Here is an 18,311-nt window from a genome sequence, read left to right as displayed (position 1 = left end):
ATAAAGTAAATTATCTTAAATTAACACATTATTATAAAATGTAACTTAGAATGGGTACATTTTTGAGTAGGGAATATTGCTTTGCCTTTATCTGTTGAATTCAAATGATGAACATTCATCAAATACACCATTCAGGTTGTTTGGTGAGTAATCAACAGTCCACACATATAAAATTCATATCTATATAATGATAAATGAGATTAAGATAATAGTAAGAATCTTTCATAGAGAATAATTTTGATTTAACATGGAGATACTGACTTGGAAGTTCAGCAGGGCAGACCACCATAAACATCTTTAAAAATTATCTCTAGCATTTGTATCAACAGATTACACAACACAACATGATGAGAAATGAGGTATAACTTAAATAACACTGATGAGAAAATTCTCCAATAACTCACAACCCTGATCATGTTAGAAAATTCTAGTATAGACTCTAAGGATACCAACTTTGGGACAGATTCAGACCTTCATCCAAAACCCATCTTTTTGTCTTGTTTTTTTGTTTGTTTTATCCTCCATAACAAGTAAACACCACATTTCATTTTTATTAGCTGTTTATTTAAATGATATTATTAAAGTTTTTTTAAAATGTTTTTATTTATTTTTGAGACAGAGAGAGACAGAGCATGAGCAGGGGAGGGGCAGAGAGAAAGGGAGACACAGGATCCAAAGCAGGCTCCAGGCTCTGAGCTGTCAGCACAGAGCCCGACGTGGGGCTCGAACTCATGGACTGTGAGAACATGACCTGAGCTGAAGTCGGATGCTTAACTGAGCCACCCAGGCGCCCCTAAATGACATTATTAAATTCCACCTTACCCTGCTCTGTTTACGTGCAAAATTATGAAGAGCTATTTCTTTTTTAAAAAAATTTTTTTAACGTTTATTTATTTTTGAGACAGAGAGAGACAGAGCATGAATGGGGGAAGGGCAGAGAGAGAGGGAGACACAGAATCGGAAGCAGGCTCCAGGCTCTGAGCCATCAGCCCAGAGCCCGACGCGGGGCTCGAACTCACGGACCGTGAGATCGTGACCTGAGCTGAAGTCGGAGGCTGAACCGACTGAGCCACCCAGGCGCCCCAAGAAGAGCTATTTCTTGAAGAAAGATTTAAAATACACAATCTCATATACTCACACTGTTTCTACACTGACAAAAATATCTTTAAAAAGTCATAGCAGTCTCTTTAAAGTAAGCTGCCTTGTCTGTCATTAAAGATCATTAATTTTTTCAGAGGTTATTTATCTACTGTTCAGGAATATCTTTACATTTTATTCACCTTAACTTTGTATAATGTGGTACAATATTTGATTAGAATACTAGACTTCTGAGTAAAGCAAGATAGGTATAGAACAAAAACATACTCAAAATAGATACCACCACAAGTTATTTTCCCAACTGAAGATATTCCCTAGTTCAAATTATAAACAAATGACATTTTGGAGCAGCATTTTTTCTTTTTCTTTTTTTGCTTTTTAAATTTGAAAATACATAATGGCAATGGGACTTTTGTCTATTACTCAAACTTCCTAAAATCCAAAATTCTCTCCTTAACATTTGCCATCTGTGTTTTGCTAGATAGACACACTCTAAATAACCACATGTAGTGATGTTAAAGAAATCAATGATCCTGTAATAAATTATTTAACAAAAAGACAAATAGGTCTCTCACACTTGATCCGTTAACTTCTATCAGGAGGTTACAGTCTCCAAGAGGGATATTTTATGTAATAGTTCTTGAGACATTTTGCTTGATAAGTATGTAATAATTTTGCACATATATGCTTCTTTGTAAATATATATTTTACTTTTGTGGAAAACAATGTCTATATGCTTTTACTCTCAACAAGAATAATTAAGAGCCAAAACTGAGCAAATTAAAAAAAAATATGTTTATTTACTTTTGAGCGAAAGACAGAGACAGAGGCATGAGCAGGGGAGGGGCAGGGAGAGAGAGAGAGGGAGACACAGAATCCAAAGCAGGTTCTAGGCTCCGAGCTGTCAGCACAAAGCCTGACATGGGGCTCGAACTCACAGATTGCGAGATCATGGCCTGAACCAAAGTCAGACGCTTAACCGACTGAGCCATCCAAGCACCCCAAAACTGAGCAAATTTTTCAAAATACTTGAAAACATAAAAAGATTGGTTTAGATGAGGGAAGGCTGAATCATTAATACATTTATGTTTAATTACAAACAAAGTATGTCTTTGAACTCAAAATTTTAAGTGTTCAAACAAAATTAACTTATGGAAAAAACCTCATAAATAATTTATTAATCTATTGAGTGTCTAGCATATGGTACCATGGAGGGAAAAAATAGTGAATTAACATTAACATAATCTACCTTGAAAATTCACCAAAAGTCAAAAGTATACTCTTTCTTTAATAAAACCCTTTTTAAAAAGTAAGAACTTCTATTGTAAAGCAAAAAATGAATATTTCTGTACTTGGGCAGCTTTTATGTTTATGTATATAAGTTGGCTGAATTCTATACATGACCTTAACAATTATAAATGTTTACCCACTTGTCTGAAATAAATGGCTTAGGAAATAGAAGCACTGATTCTAAAATTAAAAAAAAAACAGTTCCCTTTAGATTTATGGTCTCTTTTAATTGTGAGCCTTGGTGCTTATATCATCTACTCATAGGAAAGAATGGCCAGAAATAGTATAATTTCACTAAGCAGCTCTCATGAGATAGACATTATACCAGGCATTTAACTAACAATCTCTCTAGTGAACATTACCATGCTTTATTATTGTTATTATTGTTAGGATAAAGCATATCAAACTGTACTTTTGAAGGTAAAAAATAAAAAGTTAAGTATTGAGATACTATCATCTCTAATGTACATATGACTCCGAGAGGTTTTACGTAAAGGGTTGGATTACACAGCCCATCAGAGGCTGGGCTGAGATTCAAACATAATATGTGTGACATCAAAGCACATGTGCTATCCAAACAAGGAAGAGGATCTTATGTGAGTTACTTTTTACATTTGCAATTTCTATATTTTTAGCTCCTAAATTATGGGGGGAGGGGCACAGAGCATCTGCATAAAAACCCATGAAGATAAAAATGGAGGGATCATAACTTTGAAAGTATTGTCATCATTTTATTGGCTGGTAGGACAGGGCATGGTTGGTATCCACCATACTTCCTTCCTCCATCAATTTAATATTTATTATTCCTATTATTACCAAACACTGGTTTAGATACTGCAGATACAGCAGGGGACAAAACAAAAATCTCTGCCCTGAAGAAACTTACGTTCTAGTAAAGGAAGAGAGAGACATTAAACAAAAAAGTAAAATAAATATTTCACATAATATAAAGTACTAGGGGAAAAGCAAAGCAGAGAAGAAGAATGGAATTGGCTGGATTTGAAGGCACAATTTAAAGCAGGGTCATCAAAGTCTGAGAGGATATGATTTAATCAGAGACATAAAAAGAGGAGGCAGCAAGCAACATGGAATGTGTATCAAGACATAACAGGCAGGGAACAGCAAGTGAAAAGGCCCTAAGGCAGGAACCTGCTTGATACATTTCAGGAATAGTGTTCCTGAGGTATATAACATGAGAGGAGGCCAGATGGTAAAGGAAGGCATGGCTGGTGGAAGTTCTCATCATGGAGGGACATTCAATTCTAAAAGGGCTTTGGCACACTATGTTGAAACTAATGTAACACTCTGTATGTTAACTATACTGGGATAAAAATAAAAAGTAAAAAAGAAAATAATAAAATGGCTTTGGCAGTCACTAGAAAATACAGAGTGGAAACATCATACAATCTGATATATGTTGAAAGTGTCACCCTGACTGCTATGTTGTGAATAAACTACAATCAAGTAATGCTAAAGCAAGCAGACTGGATAAGAAGTCATATCAATAATATGGCCAAAAGATAATACTATCTTGGACCAGGGTGGTGGGAGTAGAGTTAGTGAGCAGCTGTCAAGTGGGAAAAAAATGTGTGTATTTTGAAAGGGGAGTCCGTTGGATTTGCTGATAGACTGATAGACTGAATGCAGGGTATAAGCAAAACTGAGGAGACAAAGAAAGTTCTATTTTTTTTTTTTTTTTTGACAAAGAAAGTTCTAAGATGATGACCTGGGAGTATTAAAGGAACTAGAATATACCATAGGCATATCAAGTTCCTAGCCTCAGCCTAGTCTATCAAATCCAGCACACAAACGGTGCTCAATAATTTTTTTCTAAAAAACAAAACTGGATCCAAACAGTGGTCTCTTTGTTAGGAATTACATGTGTTACATGCATCTGAAATTTTCTGTATTGCTCACATATGACTCTAGCTGTGTCCTTATATTTGTTTTTTAGTGAACATATTATTCTTTCTTTTATAATTATCTAAATACCAGCCAGAAACAAAGAAGGTATGTTATCACGCAGAATTGTCTTTGTCTTTTATAGACTCACTCACCAGGGCAAGAAATGTGGCTAAGTGCTTACTTAGTACATCTTACACTGGAGGTACCTACAGAGTATTCATTGACTATTTGAATTGAATAATGAAAATACCACTATTCAAGATGCAAAAAAAAAAAAAAAAATCCTTTACTTCTACATAATCTCTTCCATTAAGCTCTTTCATTCAGTAATACCTTCTCTGCTTCTTCTTATAATATCTCCACTTAACATGGTCTGAAATGGAATGACCTGTAACCAGGTAAAATAGTAAAAATGCACAGAACTCAGATTTATTTGACTGCCTTAGACTTAATGCCTCCTGAACAAATCAAAGGGATTTGAGCAGAAGTCCATACCAAAAAAAACCAAAAAGCCATTTCATTGATTTACAAGAAGAATCACTAAATGATCAAGACATAAAATAATACAAACTCAGCAAAGGAAATAGTATTTCATTAAAGTATTTTATTCTAATAAATAATTTCAGAATTATATAAATTTATAGCTAATAAAATATAAATAATTATAGTTTCTGCATAGAAATGTATGAGGTAAAATAAGTTTAGATATTTAAAGTAATTGTAGATAGTAGATACCTTAAAAACATGAAATACAGCCCCATAATAATTCTTGCTGGGATGTGTTTAAAGTACTAATTTTACAGTCCATCAGTGCTATGATAACATTTTGAACATATAGTTTAGTGGACCATATTTTCCCATTGTAATAATATTCCATAAAACTGCAATTTATTCTTGAATTCAACTTTATTCCTGAATGTCTTTTTATAATTGTTTAGAATAGTTTACAACATCTATATTTATACTATTTTATAATGTGTAATTGTGGACACTTTAAAATATGAGACTTCATAAAAATCTATTGTATTAAAGTAGGGTTGATAAAAACCTTACAACTCTGTATTATTGATTTCAGTATTTAAATTATGTGACCTGGGAAAGATTGAGCCACAGAGAAGTTATGCAACATGTTTTAAGTAAGTTAGATAAAAGAACTACAAACAAGAGTATAAACTCTGGATTCGAATCAGATCCTTGCTAATATTTTTTATATCATTAAAAAAAATAATAAAGTTAGAATCTGAAAAGGTAAGGGAGACAGAGAAAGTAATAAAATACCTAAAACTTGAAGATAACTTTAAGCTGCTTATGGTACCATTTTTATTAGGTAATGGGAAATATAGGTAAATGTAAAAAAAGACAAAGTTTTACACTTAATACATATGCAACTATATTATAATGTAAATTAGATCTTATTGACTATGAAATTTTTGATTATATAAATTGTGAGTCTCATTACCTCTTATACTGTTAACTTTCATATAAAGTAATTATCTATGAATAGTACATGCTAGATGTTTAAGCTTTGAATTATTAAAATGAATTCAAAGCTAAAAAAAAACTGATAGTTTAATTATGATATGGAAATTAATCAAAGAAATCAAAAAGTATACGGAAAGAAACAGAAATGAGAACAAAACTGTTCAAAACCTTTGGAATGCAGAAAAAGTGGTTCTGAGAGGGAAGTTTATACCACAAGAAGGAAGAAAAACCTAAGATTACACCTATAGGAGCTATAAAAACAAAAACAAAAACAACACACACACACACACACACAAAACCTGAAACCAGTAGGAAGAAGGAAATAATAAAGATTACAGAAGAAATAAAACATATGGAAACTAAAAAAAAAAAAAAAAAAGGAACAGATCAATGAAAGCAGGACCTGGTTCTATGAAAAGATGAACAAAATTGATAAACCTCTGGCAAGACTCCTCAAAGAGGGAGAGAGAGCAAGAGAATAGACTCAAATAAACAAAATCTCTAATGAAAGAGGAGAAATAACAACTAACACTGCAGAAATACAAATTGTAAGAGAATATTATGAAAACTGTACACCAACAAATTAGACAACCTAGAAAAAATGGATAAATATCTAGAAACATTTAACCTATCAAAACTAAATAGAAAATCTGAATACATCGATTACCAGGCAAGAGATTGAATCAGCAATAAAAAACTCCCAACAAATAAAGTCCAGGACCACCTGGCTTCACAGGTGAATTCTACCAAACATTTAAAGAAGAGTTAATACCTTTTCTACTCAAACTATTCCAAAAAATAGAAGAAAAACTTCCAAATTCTATGAGGTCACTATCATCCTGATACCAAAAGTAGATAAAGACATTACACAAAAAACATACTACAGGCCAATATCTGTGATGAACACAGATGCAAAAATACTCAACAAAATACTGTCCTAGCAAACTGAATCCAACAATACATTAAAAAAATCATTCACCACAACCAAGTGAGATTTATTCCTGGAATGAAAGGGTGGTTCAATATTCGCAAATCAATCAATGTGATATGTCACATCAATAAGAAAACGAAAGAAAAAAAAAACATATGCTTATTTCAATAGATGCAGATACATTTGACAAAGTACGACACCTATTCATGATAAAAACCCTCAACAAAGTAGGTTTAGAGGGAACATACCTCCACATAATAAAGGCCATATATGAAAAACCCACAGTGGGGGGATAACTAAGAGCTTTCCTCCTAAGGTCAGGAAAAAGAAAAGGATGTCCACTCTCAACACTTTTATTCAACATCGTAGTAGAAGTCCTAGCCACAGGTATTAGACAACAAAAAAGAAAGAAAAGGCATCCACGCTGGTAAGGAAGAAGTAAAATTTTCACTATTTGCAGATGACATGACACTATGCATAGAAATCCTTAAAGACTCCATGTAAAACTACCAGAACTGATATATGAATTCAGCAATATCACAGGATACAAATTCAACCTACAGAAATCTGTTGCACTTCTATACACTAATAATGAAGCAAAAGGAAAAATTCAGGAAACAATCCCATTTGCAATTGCCCCCCAAATAATAGATACCAAAGGATAAACCGAACCAAAGAGGTGAAAGACCTGTATTCTGAAAAATATAAAACATTGATAAAGAAAATTGAAGATGACACAAAGAAATAGAAAGACATTCTATGCTCATGGATTGGAAGAACAAAGATTGTTACAATGTCTATATTACCCAAAGCAATCTACAGGCTTTATGCAATCCCTATCAAAATACCAACACAGCATTTCTCACTGAGATAGAACAAAAAATCCTATAATTTATATAGAACCACAAAAGACCACAAACAGCCAAAGGAATTTTGAAAAAGAAAAACAAAACTAGAGGTATCACAATTCCAGGCCTTGAGTTATATTACAAAGCTACAGTAATCAAAACAGTATGGTACTGGCACAAAAAGAGACACTCAGATCTATGGAATAGAACAGAAAACCCGGAAATGAACCCACAATTATATGATTAACTAATCTTCAACAAAGCAAGAAAGAATATCCAATGGGGGAAAAAAACAGTCTCTTCAACAAATGGTGTTGGGAAAACTGGACAGCAACATGCAAAAGAATGAAACTTGGCCACTTTCTTATACCATACACAAAAATATGTGTAGCAAAAATTTGATTAGCAATCAAAATGGATTAAAGACCTAAATGTGAGACCTGAAGCCATAAACATCCTGGCAGTAATGTCTCTGAGATTGGCCATAGCAATATTTTTTTTTTTGTCCAAAATTTCTATTGATTGATTGATCATCAAATTGGCTAACATACAGTGTGTAAAGTGTGCTCTAGGTTTTTGGGGTAGATTCCCGTCGTTCGTCACTTACATAAAACACCCAGTGCTCATCCCAACAAGTGCCCTCCTCAATGCCCATCACCCATTTCCCCTCTCCACCCCCCCATCCACCCTCAGTTTGTTCTCTGTATTTAAAAGTCTCTTATGAAAAAAAAAAAAGTCTCTTATGGTTTGCTTCCTTCCCTCTCTGTTTGTAACTATTTTTTTTCCTTCCGTTTTCCCACGGTCTTCTCTTAAGTTTCTCAAGATCCACATATGAGTGCAAATATATGATATCTGTCCTTCTATGACTGATTTATTTCACTCGGCATAATACCTTCCAATTCCATCCACATAGCAACATTTTTCTAAACATGTCTCCTGAGGCACAGGAAATAAAAGCAAAACTACATTATCAGGACTACATCAAACGAAAACACTTTTGCACAAGGCAAGTCAGAGAAAGACAAATACCATATGATTTCACTCATATTTGAGGTTTAAGAAACGAAACAAGCAAAGGAAGGAAAAAGAGGGAGAGAGAGAGAGAGAAAGGTCAGGGGGAGAGACAAACCAAGAAACAGACTTAATTATAGAGAACAAACTAATGGTCACCAGAGGGGAGCTGGGTGGGGGGATGCGTGAAATAGGTGATGGGGATTAAGGAGGGCACTTGTCATGATAAGCACTGGGTAACATATGAAGGTATTGGATCACTGTATTTTATACCTGAAACTAATATAACACTGTATGTTAACTATACCTGAATGAAAATAAAATAACATTAAAAACACTAAAATAAAGTGAATGTAAAAATAAAATATAAACAGGAGTTTATCTGTTTTCAAGGAATAATATACAAAAAAATACAGCAATTAGCAAATATTTTTAGGTTTCAATTCTGAAAGGCAATTGTTAATTTAGCTAACAGGTTGTGCCCTGATATGGATCCTTGGTGGTCATTTTAAATATGAGTATTAGAAAAGTATGTTAGAATAAATTACCCTATTTTTTTCTTATGGGAGAGCCAAACCTGGCCAAAATGCCATACATTAATCTGTTTTCTATGTCACAACACTTTGTCCGTAAAAATGCTAAACCTGTAGCCCAGTCTCTATATAAACATTATGAAAAGCACGTTTTGTAAACACAATATTTTAACCTTAAAAAAAAAAGGGGCGCCTGGGTGGCTCAGTCGGTTAAGCGTTGGACTTGGGCTCAGCTTCGGCTCAGGTCATGATCTCACGGTCCGTGAGTTCGAGCCCCGCGTCGGGCTCTGTGCTGACAGCTCAGAGCCTGGAGCCTGTTTCAGATTCTGTGTCTCCCTCTCTCTCTGACCCTCCCCCCATTCATGCTCTGTCTCTCTCTGTCTCAAAAATAAATAAACATTAAAAAAAAAAAAGAATCCAAAAATTAAGGTAGGAGGAGTCTTAGAACATACATGATTTAGAATTTACGTATTATTTAATACAATAATGCTCCATTGTTTTCTAAAGGTGTATACAGGGTTTTGCAAACTTTCTAAGAAAGCCATTTATAGAAACTTTGAATGGTGAAAATCTATTAACATAGAACGAGCCTGTGTTTTCCTAATGATGAAATGAATGGTTACATGTTTTTATTGGTTTTGTTCCTTTCGATTTAGGACTTTGTTTTAAGCTAGAGTTGGCAGTGGTTTTGATCCTGTATTTTGCCGGCATGGCTAAAGAAGCCTGAGGCTGTCACTGACAAATTTAAGATACAAACATAGCAGAAGGCAAAGACTAAATGAGAAATTATGAATGAGTACGGAGGTAAAATAAAGGAATGTCAAAAAGAACAATAAAGAGAAAATGAAGTTATTTTATATTGGTGGTAGAGCAGAATAAATTCTGCATCAGTTCTATAAGTTACTGATCCTGATTTAAAAGTTAAAGGATTGACAGGAAGATACACACATACAGACATGAATTTTTCTAAATAAACCCTTTTAAAAATCAAATTTTGGATTAGAAACCTGAAAGAAGTTATTATGCACTGCACTACAGATCTTCTAAGACACTTTTAACCTAATGGAATGACACCATTATCAAAGGTTCTTAAATAAAATAACCAGAAGTTTCTTGATTTGCAGACTCGCTTGAAGGGAGAAAAACATGTAAGACAAGTGCTGAGTTACTGCAGGGGAATCTGAGGAAGATTGGTATCGCCTGATCATCTACCTCAGGGAATCCTACCCAGCAATGACGGTCTTCTGTTGAAAAGATAACTTAAGAATAGTTGAATCTGAGTATTTAGTCATCACATTGTCCACTAATGTACACATTTACAAAGACATACACAAAAAGCTCATTAATCAAGTGATTGTGTAGAGTAGCCAAGACTTTGAAATCCAGATGTCCTCAAATGCCAGGCCCCATTCAAGTGATAAAGGTGTCAACACCCTTGCCCTTAACTGGGCCTTCTGCAAACATTCTATGCAAGTTCATTGTCATCATCTATTTTTCAGCAAAAGGAAAAAGAGGATAAACTAGAATGAAGTCCCCACACACAGGCTGATAGCGATACATTTCTGCTTGCTGTACAGAACTCCTATGGTCTAGACCCACAAGAACGATGAAATGCAGCAAGAGATCCAAGCAGCTGCTCAATGTAATGAGATGCTGGAAGCAGGGTGAGTGACAGAAATGACATAAGGGCACAGAGGAGCCCAACTTCAACATGTGTCATGGAACTCTGGGAAAGAGCAGCAGATGGACCAAACCTATGCATACCCATCAGGAAGAAGTAGCTGACTCTGAGCAATGGTGTCGGGCAGGTTATGAGGTGGAGAGAAATTGTGGCATACAGTGACAGGCCCTGCAAACTGGCTACAGCCACAAACCAAAGGACAGTCTTCGAATGTAGACAGTGCTGAGAGGACCATTACTACATATCACTGGCTTTAAGGACATCCATACTCCTAGACAGCTTCACTGTTAGTGTTGCCATCTACTAATTAAAGGCCAATGATGATAGCTGTTTTTAACACCTTAAATTAACGAAAATGTTTTACTAGAAATGTATTCAAAATGGAACGACTATTTCAATAATTTTAGACCTAAAAAATTCATATTTTGAGAACACCAGTAAACTCTAATAGGAAAACTTATTTTGTTTGTTTTTGGGTAGTAATAACTATGCCTAATTAAGACCCCTCTTTATTTTTAAGCCAATAGTGTCCTTCCATTACACTGAGTTTCCTGATGAGTTTACAGACATAGCATTAAAGATAATATTCGGTTTTGAATATAGGACAAAATTAGGGAATGGCTCAAAAAATCCACACTAGGAAGTCCACATTGCCTTGGGGAGAGAAAACAGCAAACTTGAGAAGCTTTTATAAAGAAGAGTTGTAAAAGAATGCAAATTCCTTAGGATGACCATGAGCTTGGGAAGGGAAATGTTATGGTTGTAACTAAATGCTGAAGGTTTTTTAAAAAATGAAAAATAAAATGACTTTTAGATATAAAATACCATTTTTCTTGGGTCTCACTTTTTAAAGCATATTTTCTTTATATTTATTGAATTAAATGAGAGAAACAGCCTAAATCATAGCATAAAAGCTTTACGTAAAGCGTAAAGAATGTCTTGACTCTGAGTTGCTGAAAGCTCTTGAATAAGACTAGTTCACCAAAAGATGTGGAGCTCAGGCAAACAGTAGGCATTCAAAAAAATACTTGCTGAATGAAGAAACTGAGGTGGCCTAGATACAGCTCAAGAATAACACACAGATTGGGGCCTTTTGAAAACCAAAGGCCATTTTGAACAGAAACTAATAAGGATAGCTCAAAGAAAATGATCTTTTCAAAATCCTGGCTTTCTAGATGCTCTAGGTTTTCCTGAAAGTGAAGGACTACCAATCTACCATGACTTCTACCTCCCACCTTCTTTAAGAGCAGTTAGCCTATCTACCCTCTCCGCCCCCCCCCCCAACCCCGCCACCTTGAGAAAGCCAGAAACAGGTATTCTGCCATTGGTTTAACCTCATTTCTTCCTTTGGCTAGGTCACCACGATGTGTTAATATTCCCCACTACGTTCCTTTACAGTAGAGAGGGTGTACAACTGTCACTGCCAGGTTGGTCCTTGGGGAGTGGACAGAATGTGCACTACACTGGCATGGGAAGCATGTGCTGTAGTATTCTAGGGATGATATGCCACCATGAAACAATGCAAGTCTAGGTGCGGGTGTTAGGTGGGACAGCCACCAGGAATGGATGGAACATGTGACTGCATGCAGGAGTGTGCTGGGAGATTATGCGTTTGAGAATATGTTGGAAAGTCTAGTGTTTTACCCTGATAACAAAGTTATCGTCAAGTGTATGTGGGAAGAAAGACACCCAATTTTGTAGAATGGATATGGTTTTATAGAGAGGGTGTGGCTTTGGTCAGGTTATATAACTGATGGCCTTTCTGAGTTCTTAGAGCTTAGATATACAGGTAAATTTGGGTTCTAACAGAGCTGGTCAATAAATATTCTCTACCAAACTACTCATAGCTATAGAAAACTCTGAGAAAACTAAAGAGAAAAAGAACATGGTTGTACAAATGAAGAAATCAATTAGGGTCTTTCTGAAGGCCTGTGTACTGATTAATGAAGAGATTCCCACACAAGCATATCACTAGCACAATAACTACATTAAAAATATATGTGACAATTTATATGCCACCTGTCTTGTAGTCAGAATCATGGCCTGGGTGATTTCTTAAAGTGTCTTCTATTCTGAAAGGTTTCTTATATCATTCAATATTAAAAAAATGTTAGCCACCAAAGATCTGTGTGGGTCTTACAGAGCATACAAATGATGCCTAATGTGTTATATCTGTGACTCTGTGGCCACATCCACACAAGGAGAATTAAGCAGAAACTTAAATAACTTAGTTATTGAATTCAAGGAAATAAACCAAAGCACTTTGGGCTCAGTAATCAATTGGACATTTCTCTCCATCTCAGTATCATGCTTAATTGCTCTAACATTTGCTATGTATAGTCTCAACATGTAACCATAAAGACAAATACTAACTCAATTTGTGAGATCCCAAAGACAAAATGAAATCAATATCACTGTTGTGATTTGAAGAGAACAGTTTTCTGAGAAGTGCTGATATAATTTTATTTCATCGAAAATATAAACTATAAGGTGAGATTCTGTTTACATGTTGATATTTACATAGGATTAATACCGATCATCTTAAACCAAAACCTAGTAAAGAGTCAAATCCAGGTGAGAAAGACTGCTTATTAAAACCCTGCTTGTGATCACCAAGGAATAGGTTTATTAGGATGAACTACACATACCGAGGTGTTGTTATTCTAATATCATTCAGCTGTTTAAAGATTCAGTCTCTCTAGTGGCTAATGCCACTTTATTTCCCCTCTCTGATTCTTGCCCAAGAGAAGAATGTATAAAGTCATATAAACATTTTGCTTGGCTGAAAGAGCTAATGAATCCAACTTACAAAGATGATGCTTTCTGAATCACTGATAAAGCTAAATGGGGTATCTGCTTATTTGGTTAAAAAAAATCTCTTTATCTAATGCGACTGGCATCAATGATTCATAAAATTACTTGTGTTCAAATTTTAGCTCAGGGGCAAGAGTGAGATGAATAGACCTACTGAACAATGTCCTCGACACAGCTCTCCACCTTTCCACTGTAAAAAGAAAAAAAAATGACCGACTACCTCTAGCAGACTTAGGTCAATGCACTAAAATATAAATAGAGAGTACACTTTAATAGAATCAGCTGTTCTATTCAACCAAAGAGGTAAAGTCAGCATAGGTGACTGGCAACTTGTGGTTTATAGGTATTTTTATTTCCTCAATTGCCTAGATGTCTCCCTGACCTGAGAATTTCCAGCTTCTTTATTTCTACAACATGAATAATACAGTTATCCAAGACCATGTCTTACTAATGCCACCTACAGAATTAAAGCCCATGTTGACACTGTTGGGTAATCTTTCCAAATAATGTTTAACTATCTGATGAATCATTTCTCTGAATTTGTTTTATGCTTATTTTCCTTTAATACATCCTTTAATACTTTTTAAACACCCTATTGTTACCATTCTTTTTTGGAATGGCTTCTAGACAAGTGGCTGGTAGAATTAGTAGTTATATACACGGAATCACAAAAATGAGAACACAAAACTATGAGAGCAACTGAAGCAAAATTAACACTCCTAAAACAGCCATGAGACAAAAAAGAGGTAAAAAGTGTGTTTAGTATATGTGTGCATAGGCAGTGAGATGTCCACAGAAATGCTGGCAACGACTCATTTATATTTCTAAAAGAACCTGGGTAATTGAAGTGAATGGAGGTCAAGAATATATTAGGAAAGTGCACAAAAACCTAGGATAAAAAGGCTGCCAAATGTGAAATTCCATTGAAATTCACCAAGACCATGAAAGGTTTTTAAAAATGGTTCTTTTCATACTCTATTCTTGAAGATAAGCTGTTTTCTAGACATAGATGTACATTTTATAGTACCTTTTGACTGATACATTTACAATTTGATATTATGTCCTCAAACCATCATTAGTAGTTAAAATCACAATGTGGTCAAATATACCACATTTGTCTCTATTTTAAGACAGAGAAAATATGTGAAAAAATTGACAAAATCAATACATATAATCAAAATAGTAGTATACTTTTAAAAAGAAAATTACTTTTGTGTCTTAGAATAGGCCTAGTTCCTAAACTTATTAGTTATTTGAAATAATTTTTTTTCTGATATATATGACACTCCAAGTTAGGATTTTCCATTTCTAATGTAATCATACCTTTCACATCTTCATCCTCAATTGTTGTATTTGAACTCTCAGTTGACTCCTGTTGAGAAGAAAACATGTGTTAAGTTGCAAACAATGGATAACTTCATTTTTATTCTTCTTAAAATTGGCAAGTGATGTACATATCATGCAAAGTTCTTCAGCAGGCTGTGCACGTATATTGACATGCAGATGGACAAATACATTATGTGGTTTTGATAGAAATAAAATGGCAAATGCTGAAAACATTTCAAAAAGGGAGTACTCTGGTGGCCTAATCTCTGAAGCAGGAAAAATCTGGGTTATTTGTAGAAGCAGCCAAAGTATGCAACTTATTTTAAGAGCTGTGTTAGGCCATCTTTGGTTACGGTGCCTGATCAGGTGTGTTTTTTCTATGTAGCTATCAGAAATTGAATATATTGGCCTTCTGAATTTGACCCTAAAATAGAACAATTTCTATTCCTAATTAATCAGTAAATAATCCTTTCTTTGTATAAGGCACTATATCAAGCACTGAATTCACAGCCTATTTGTCCTACTCCTACGTAGAGACAGAAAGCATTTCATTGCATCATTTGATGAAGAAGCTGGGGGCCCTAAGCTGAGTTATACTGAAATTACTTTTAACAAGAATTTCTATGTTTGTGATCAGCACAATAGAATTATATGAATAATTTACTTTTTAAAGGACAATCAGATTTTTTTCATCCATTTCTAAATTAGAAACTGGCTGTTATTGATAAGAAGTCTGCTCCCATAATGGAAAGACAAAGCTATTTCTTTATAAAACTACAAATGAAGTTGAAGGCTAATGAACACACTTAAAAGGACACTGTAACTGCCAATATTAAGATACAGTTTCTTACAATGGTTTCATAATTTTTTCCATTAATAACGTACCAATAAAATATTTTCTAGCAAAGAAATTTAGTAGTATTCATAAAAAACACAATTTTCTACTTGAAATGGTTAAGGGCTAGAGCTGAAAGAAATTAGAAACAAACCTCCAATCGAGATCTAAGTGTTCAGTGATGAAAAACAGATTTTGGAAAATGATGGAAATACCAATCAGTGTCCTTTTAGAGGTTCAATATTCAAAAAAGCAATCAATTTATATAAATAGCATATGTAATATTTAAACCAAAGGGACAGACTAATTAAAGGTGTATCCAGACTCTCCATACACACAAAACCAAAGCAGAGTCTTCATGCATTTCTTAATGTGACCTAAGTGTTCAAATTTAAACTCACGATGGAGGTAAACCCATGCACTGTAGAAATAAATTAATTCATGTAAGCAAGAAATGTCATGCAGCAACTCTTACAAATGATATAGCTAGAACTATTGAAGTATCCACTCCAGCTGTTATGCTCGGTCTTTGATTTACTAATGATATTAAAAAAAAAAATTGTTCTCCTATATGATTCTCCTTCCTGTCTACTTCAAGTCATTTAGGGACTTAAAATATTTTAAGTGTCATGAACATAAAACACATCTCATATTAAAGTATACTTGAGTTTTACTTTAATGATTTTAATATTGATCCACTAAATGTTAAACCAGAGGAAATGTGTTATCTAATAAACATTGCTGATAAGAGTAAGGAGAAGTTGGACCCATGAATATATTTGATATCTGAGAAAAAATCTGATGAAGTATATTTTTTCCTTTTAGACACACAATGAGAATTAATAAACAGGAAACATGGAATACATTCAGAAAATGTCTCCTTTTATCCTATAAACATGTATACAGGTACTATTATTCAGTTAACATGCTACACAATCAACAACAGACAAAAAATGTTACAGTCTTCTTCAGACTGTCACTAAATATCTGTTATTGAAATGCATATAATTCAACAAAACAAACATTTCATAAGAAGTTAAACTCCCTGATATCCTCAGTTTCATGCCAAACAACAGAAACACCAACAACAGAGAATTAACAGAAAAAGCACAATACGACAGAATAAAACTCAAAAGCAACATTAAATTTAAACAGACACCTATGAACTCAAGTTGACTTTTTTTTGAAGACAGTGAAATGACATAGCAAGAAATTATAAAATTTCATGCAGAATATATCTAAAGTACAATGCACAAACAGTCATGGAGAAGAAAATAAAAAGACCAGATGGAATTGCTTAAGATACACAGTCATCTTGACATAAAGACTTTGCTTAACCCAAGTCTCATTGACTAATAGTACCATTCATTTCTCTTTCAGGATGTCATTCATTTTTGTTTTGAAAGAAACATGGATAAAATTCTAGATAAATTAGGACCCAGAAAAAAAATTGTGGTAGAAAAAGGGTCAAAATTTTCTTTCCCATGTTTAAATAATGAATTATTTTTGCTTTGGATATTTGATGAAATGTGTGATCTTATTAAAGCAAGATGATGTTGATTCTTTCTGAATACCTTGTTTCCATCAGGGTTGTGGATAACAGTAGTTTGGGGCTCCTGAGTGAGAACAAAATAGAGAAAGAAACAGTTCGCATTGGTAAGTACATTCTTACTAGTGTGAGGACAGAGCAGAGTGAGCCAGCTGACACAACTAACTAGTGACAAGAGCTTAAGCAATGTTAACTACTGTCAGAGGTAGCAGTGACAAGATCACTGATGAAAGATCTCCCTGGTGAGCCCATGAGATAGGATATCTCAGTACCCAGCAGCAGCATGCAAAAGACCTTATTCGCCATCAGTAAACAGACAAGGCTTTGAAGTCTGGAGACCTAAAGAGGCACTCACTGTTTCACAAAGTCCTATACCAGATAGAGCTTTCCTTTCTTCTTGAGTGAGTAGCCTGTTAATGTTTGTCCTATAAAAAACTGACCAAGGACACTAGAGATTAGAACTCTTTAAAATAATCTTGAATTCTTTGTGAGGATTTTTTTCCAGATGTATTGCCTTAAGAATTGATTATGGTGTCATCACTATAGTTAATAGTGTATAGTTAATACACAGATAAATACTCTTGGAAAATCGAGAACATTGTCCCATGCTTAAGAAAAGGTTATCCTAAGGAGTGTATTCGAAAGTCCACATGAAACTCTGCGGAATATTTAAAAGGTTCATTTAAAGGATTCTAGAACTGATCCCATAATCACTATAATTTGAGACATATTGCTGTTAAATGCCATGTGAGTCCATACCTAAATGAAATTTCAGCTTTATAAACTACATTTACAGATTTGCTTGTGAAGTCATGCTTTTCCAAGAAGAGAACATTTTTCCTTTCTGCTTTCTACCAGAGACTTGAAGAAATATTCCCAAGTGGAAAACAACAGTCAAATGACTGAAGTTGACAAAGATTCAGTGTCCATATATCATTGGCATGCTTGGCACTTTCATTGCATGATGTGGTAACTGAGAGTTACTGCAGCCCATTGAGAGTTTTCTCC

At 34.4% G+C, this 18,311-nt stretch overlaps 1 protein-coding gene across 20 annotated transcripts in view; it reads right to left on the bottom strand.

Annotated features, from left to right (window-relative positions):
* The window catches only part of CAMK2D (calcium/calmodulin dependent protein kinase II delta), a 316,489-nt gene that overhangs the window by 23,732 nt on the left and 274,446 nt on the right, over positions 1–18,311 (bottom strand). For 13 of the 20 annotated variants that reach the window (XM_086704328.1, XM_086704331.1, XM_086704340.1 and 10 more), the window contains 2 exons: positions 17,329–17,370; positions 14,917–14,965 (listed from right to left, as the gene is read on the bottom strand). In XM_086704328.1, the coding sequence (XP_086560454.1) occupies positions 14,917–14,965; positions 17,329–17,370 (91 nt within the window). The remainder of the gene's footprint in view (positions 1–14,916; positions 14,966–17,328; positions 17,371–18,311) is intronic. The other 7 variants (XM_086704345.1, XM_086704343.1, XM_086704344.1 and 4 more) reach the window with 1 other exon arrangement.

Source organism: Puma concolor, chromosome B1 (assembly GCF_028749965.1).
Source record: "Puma concolor isolate L17-30 chromosome B1, mPumCon1.1.hap2, whole genome shotgun sequence".
Lineage (NCBI taxonomy): Eukaryota > Metazoa > Chordata > Mammalia > Carnivora > Felidae > Puma > Puma concolor.
This window is presented reverse-complemented; position numbering and strand designations above follow the sequence as displayed.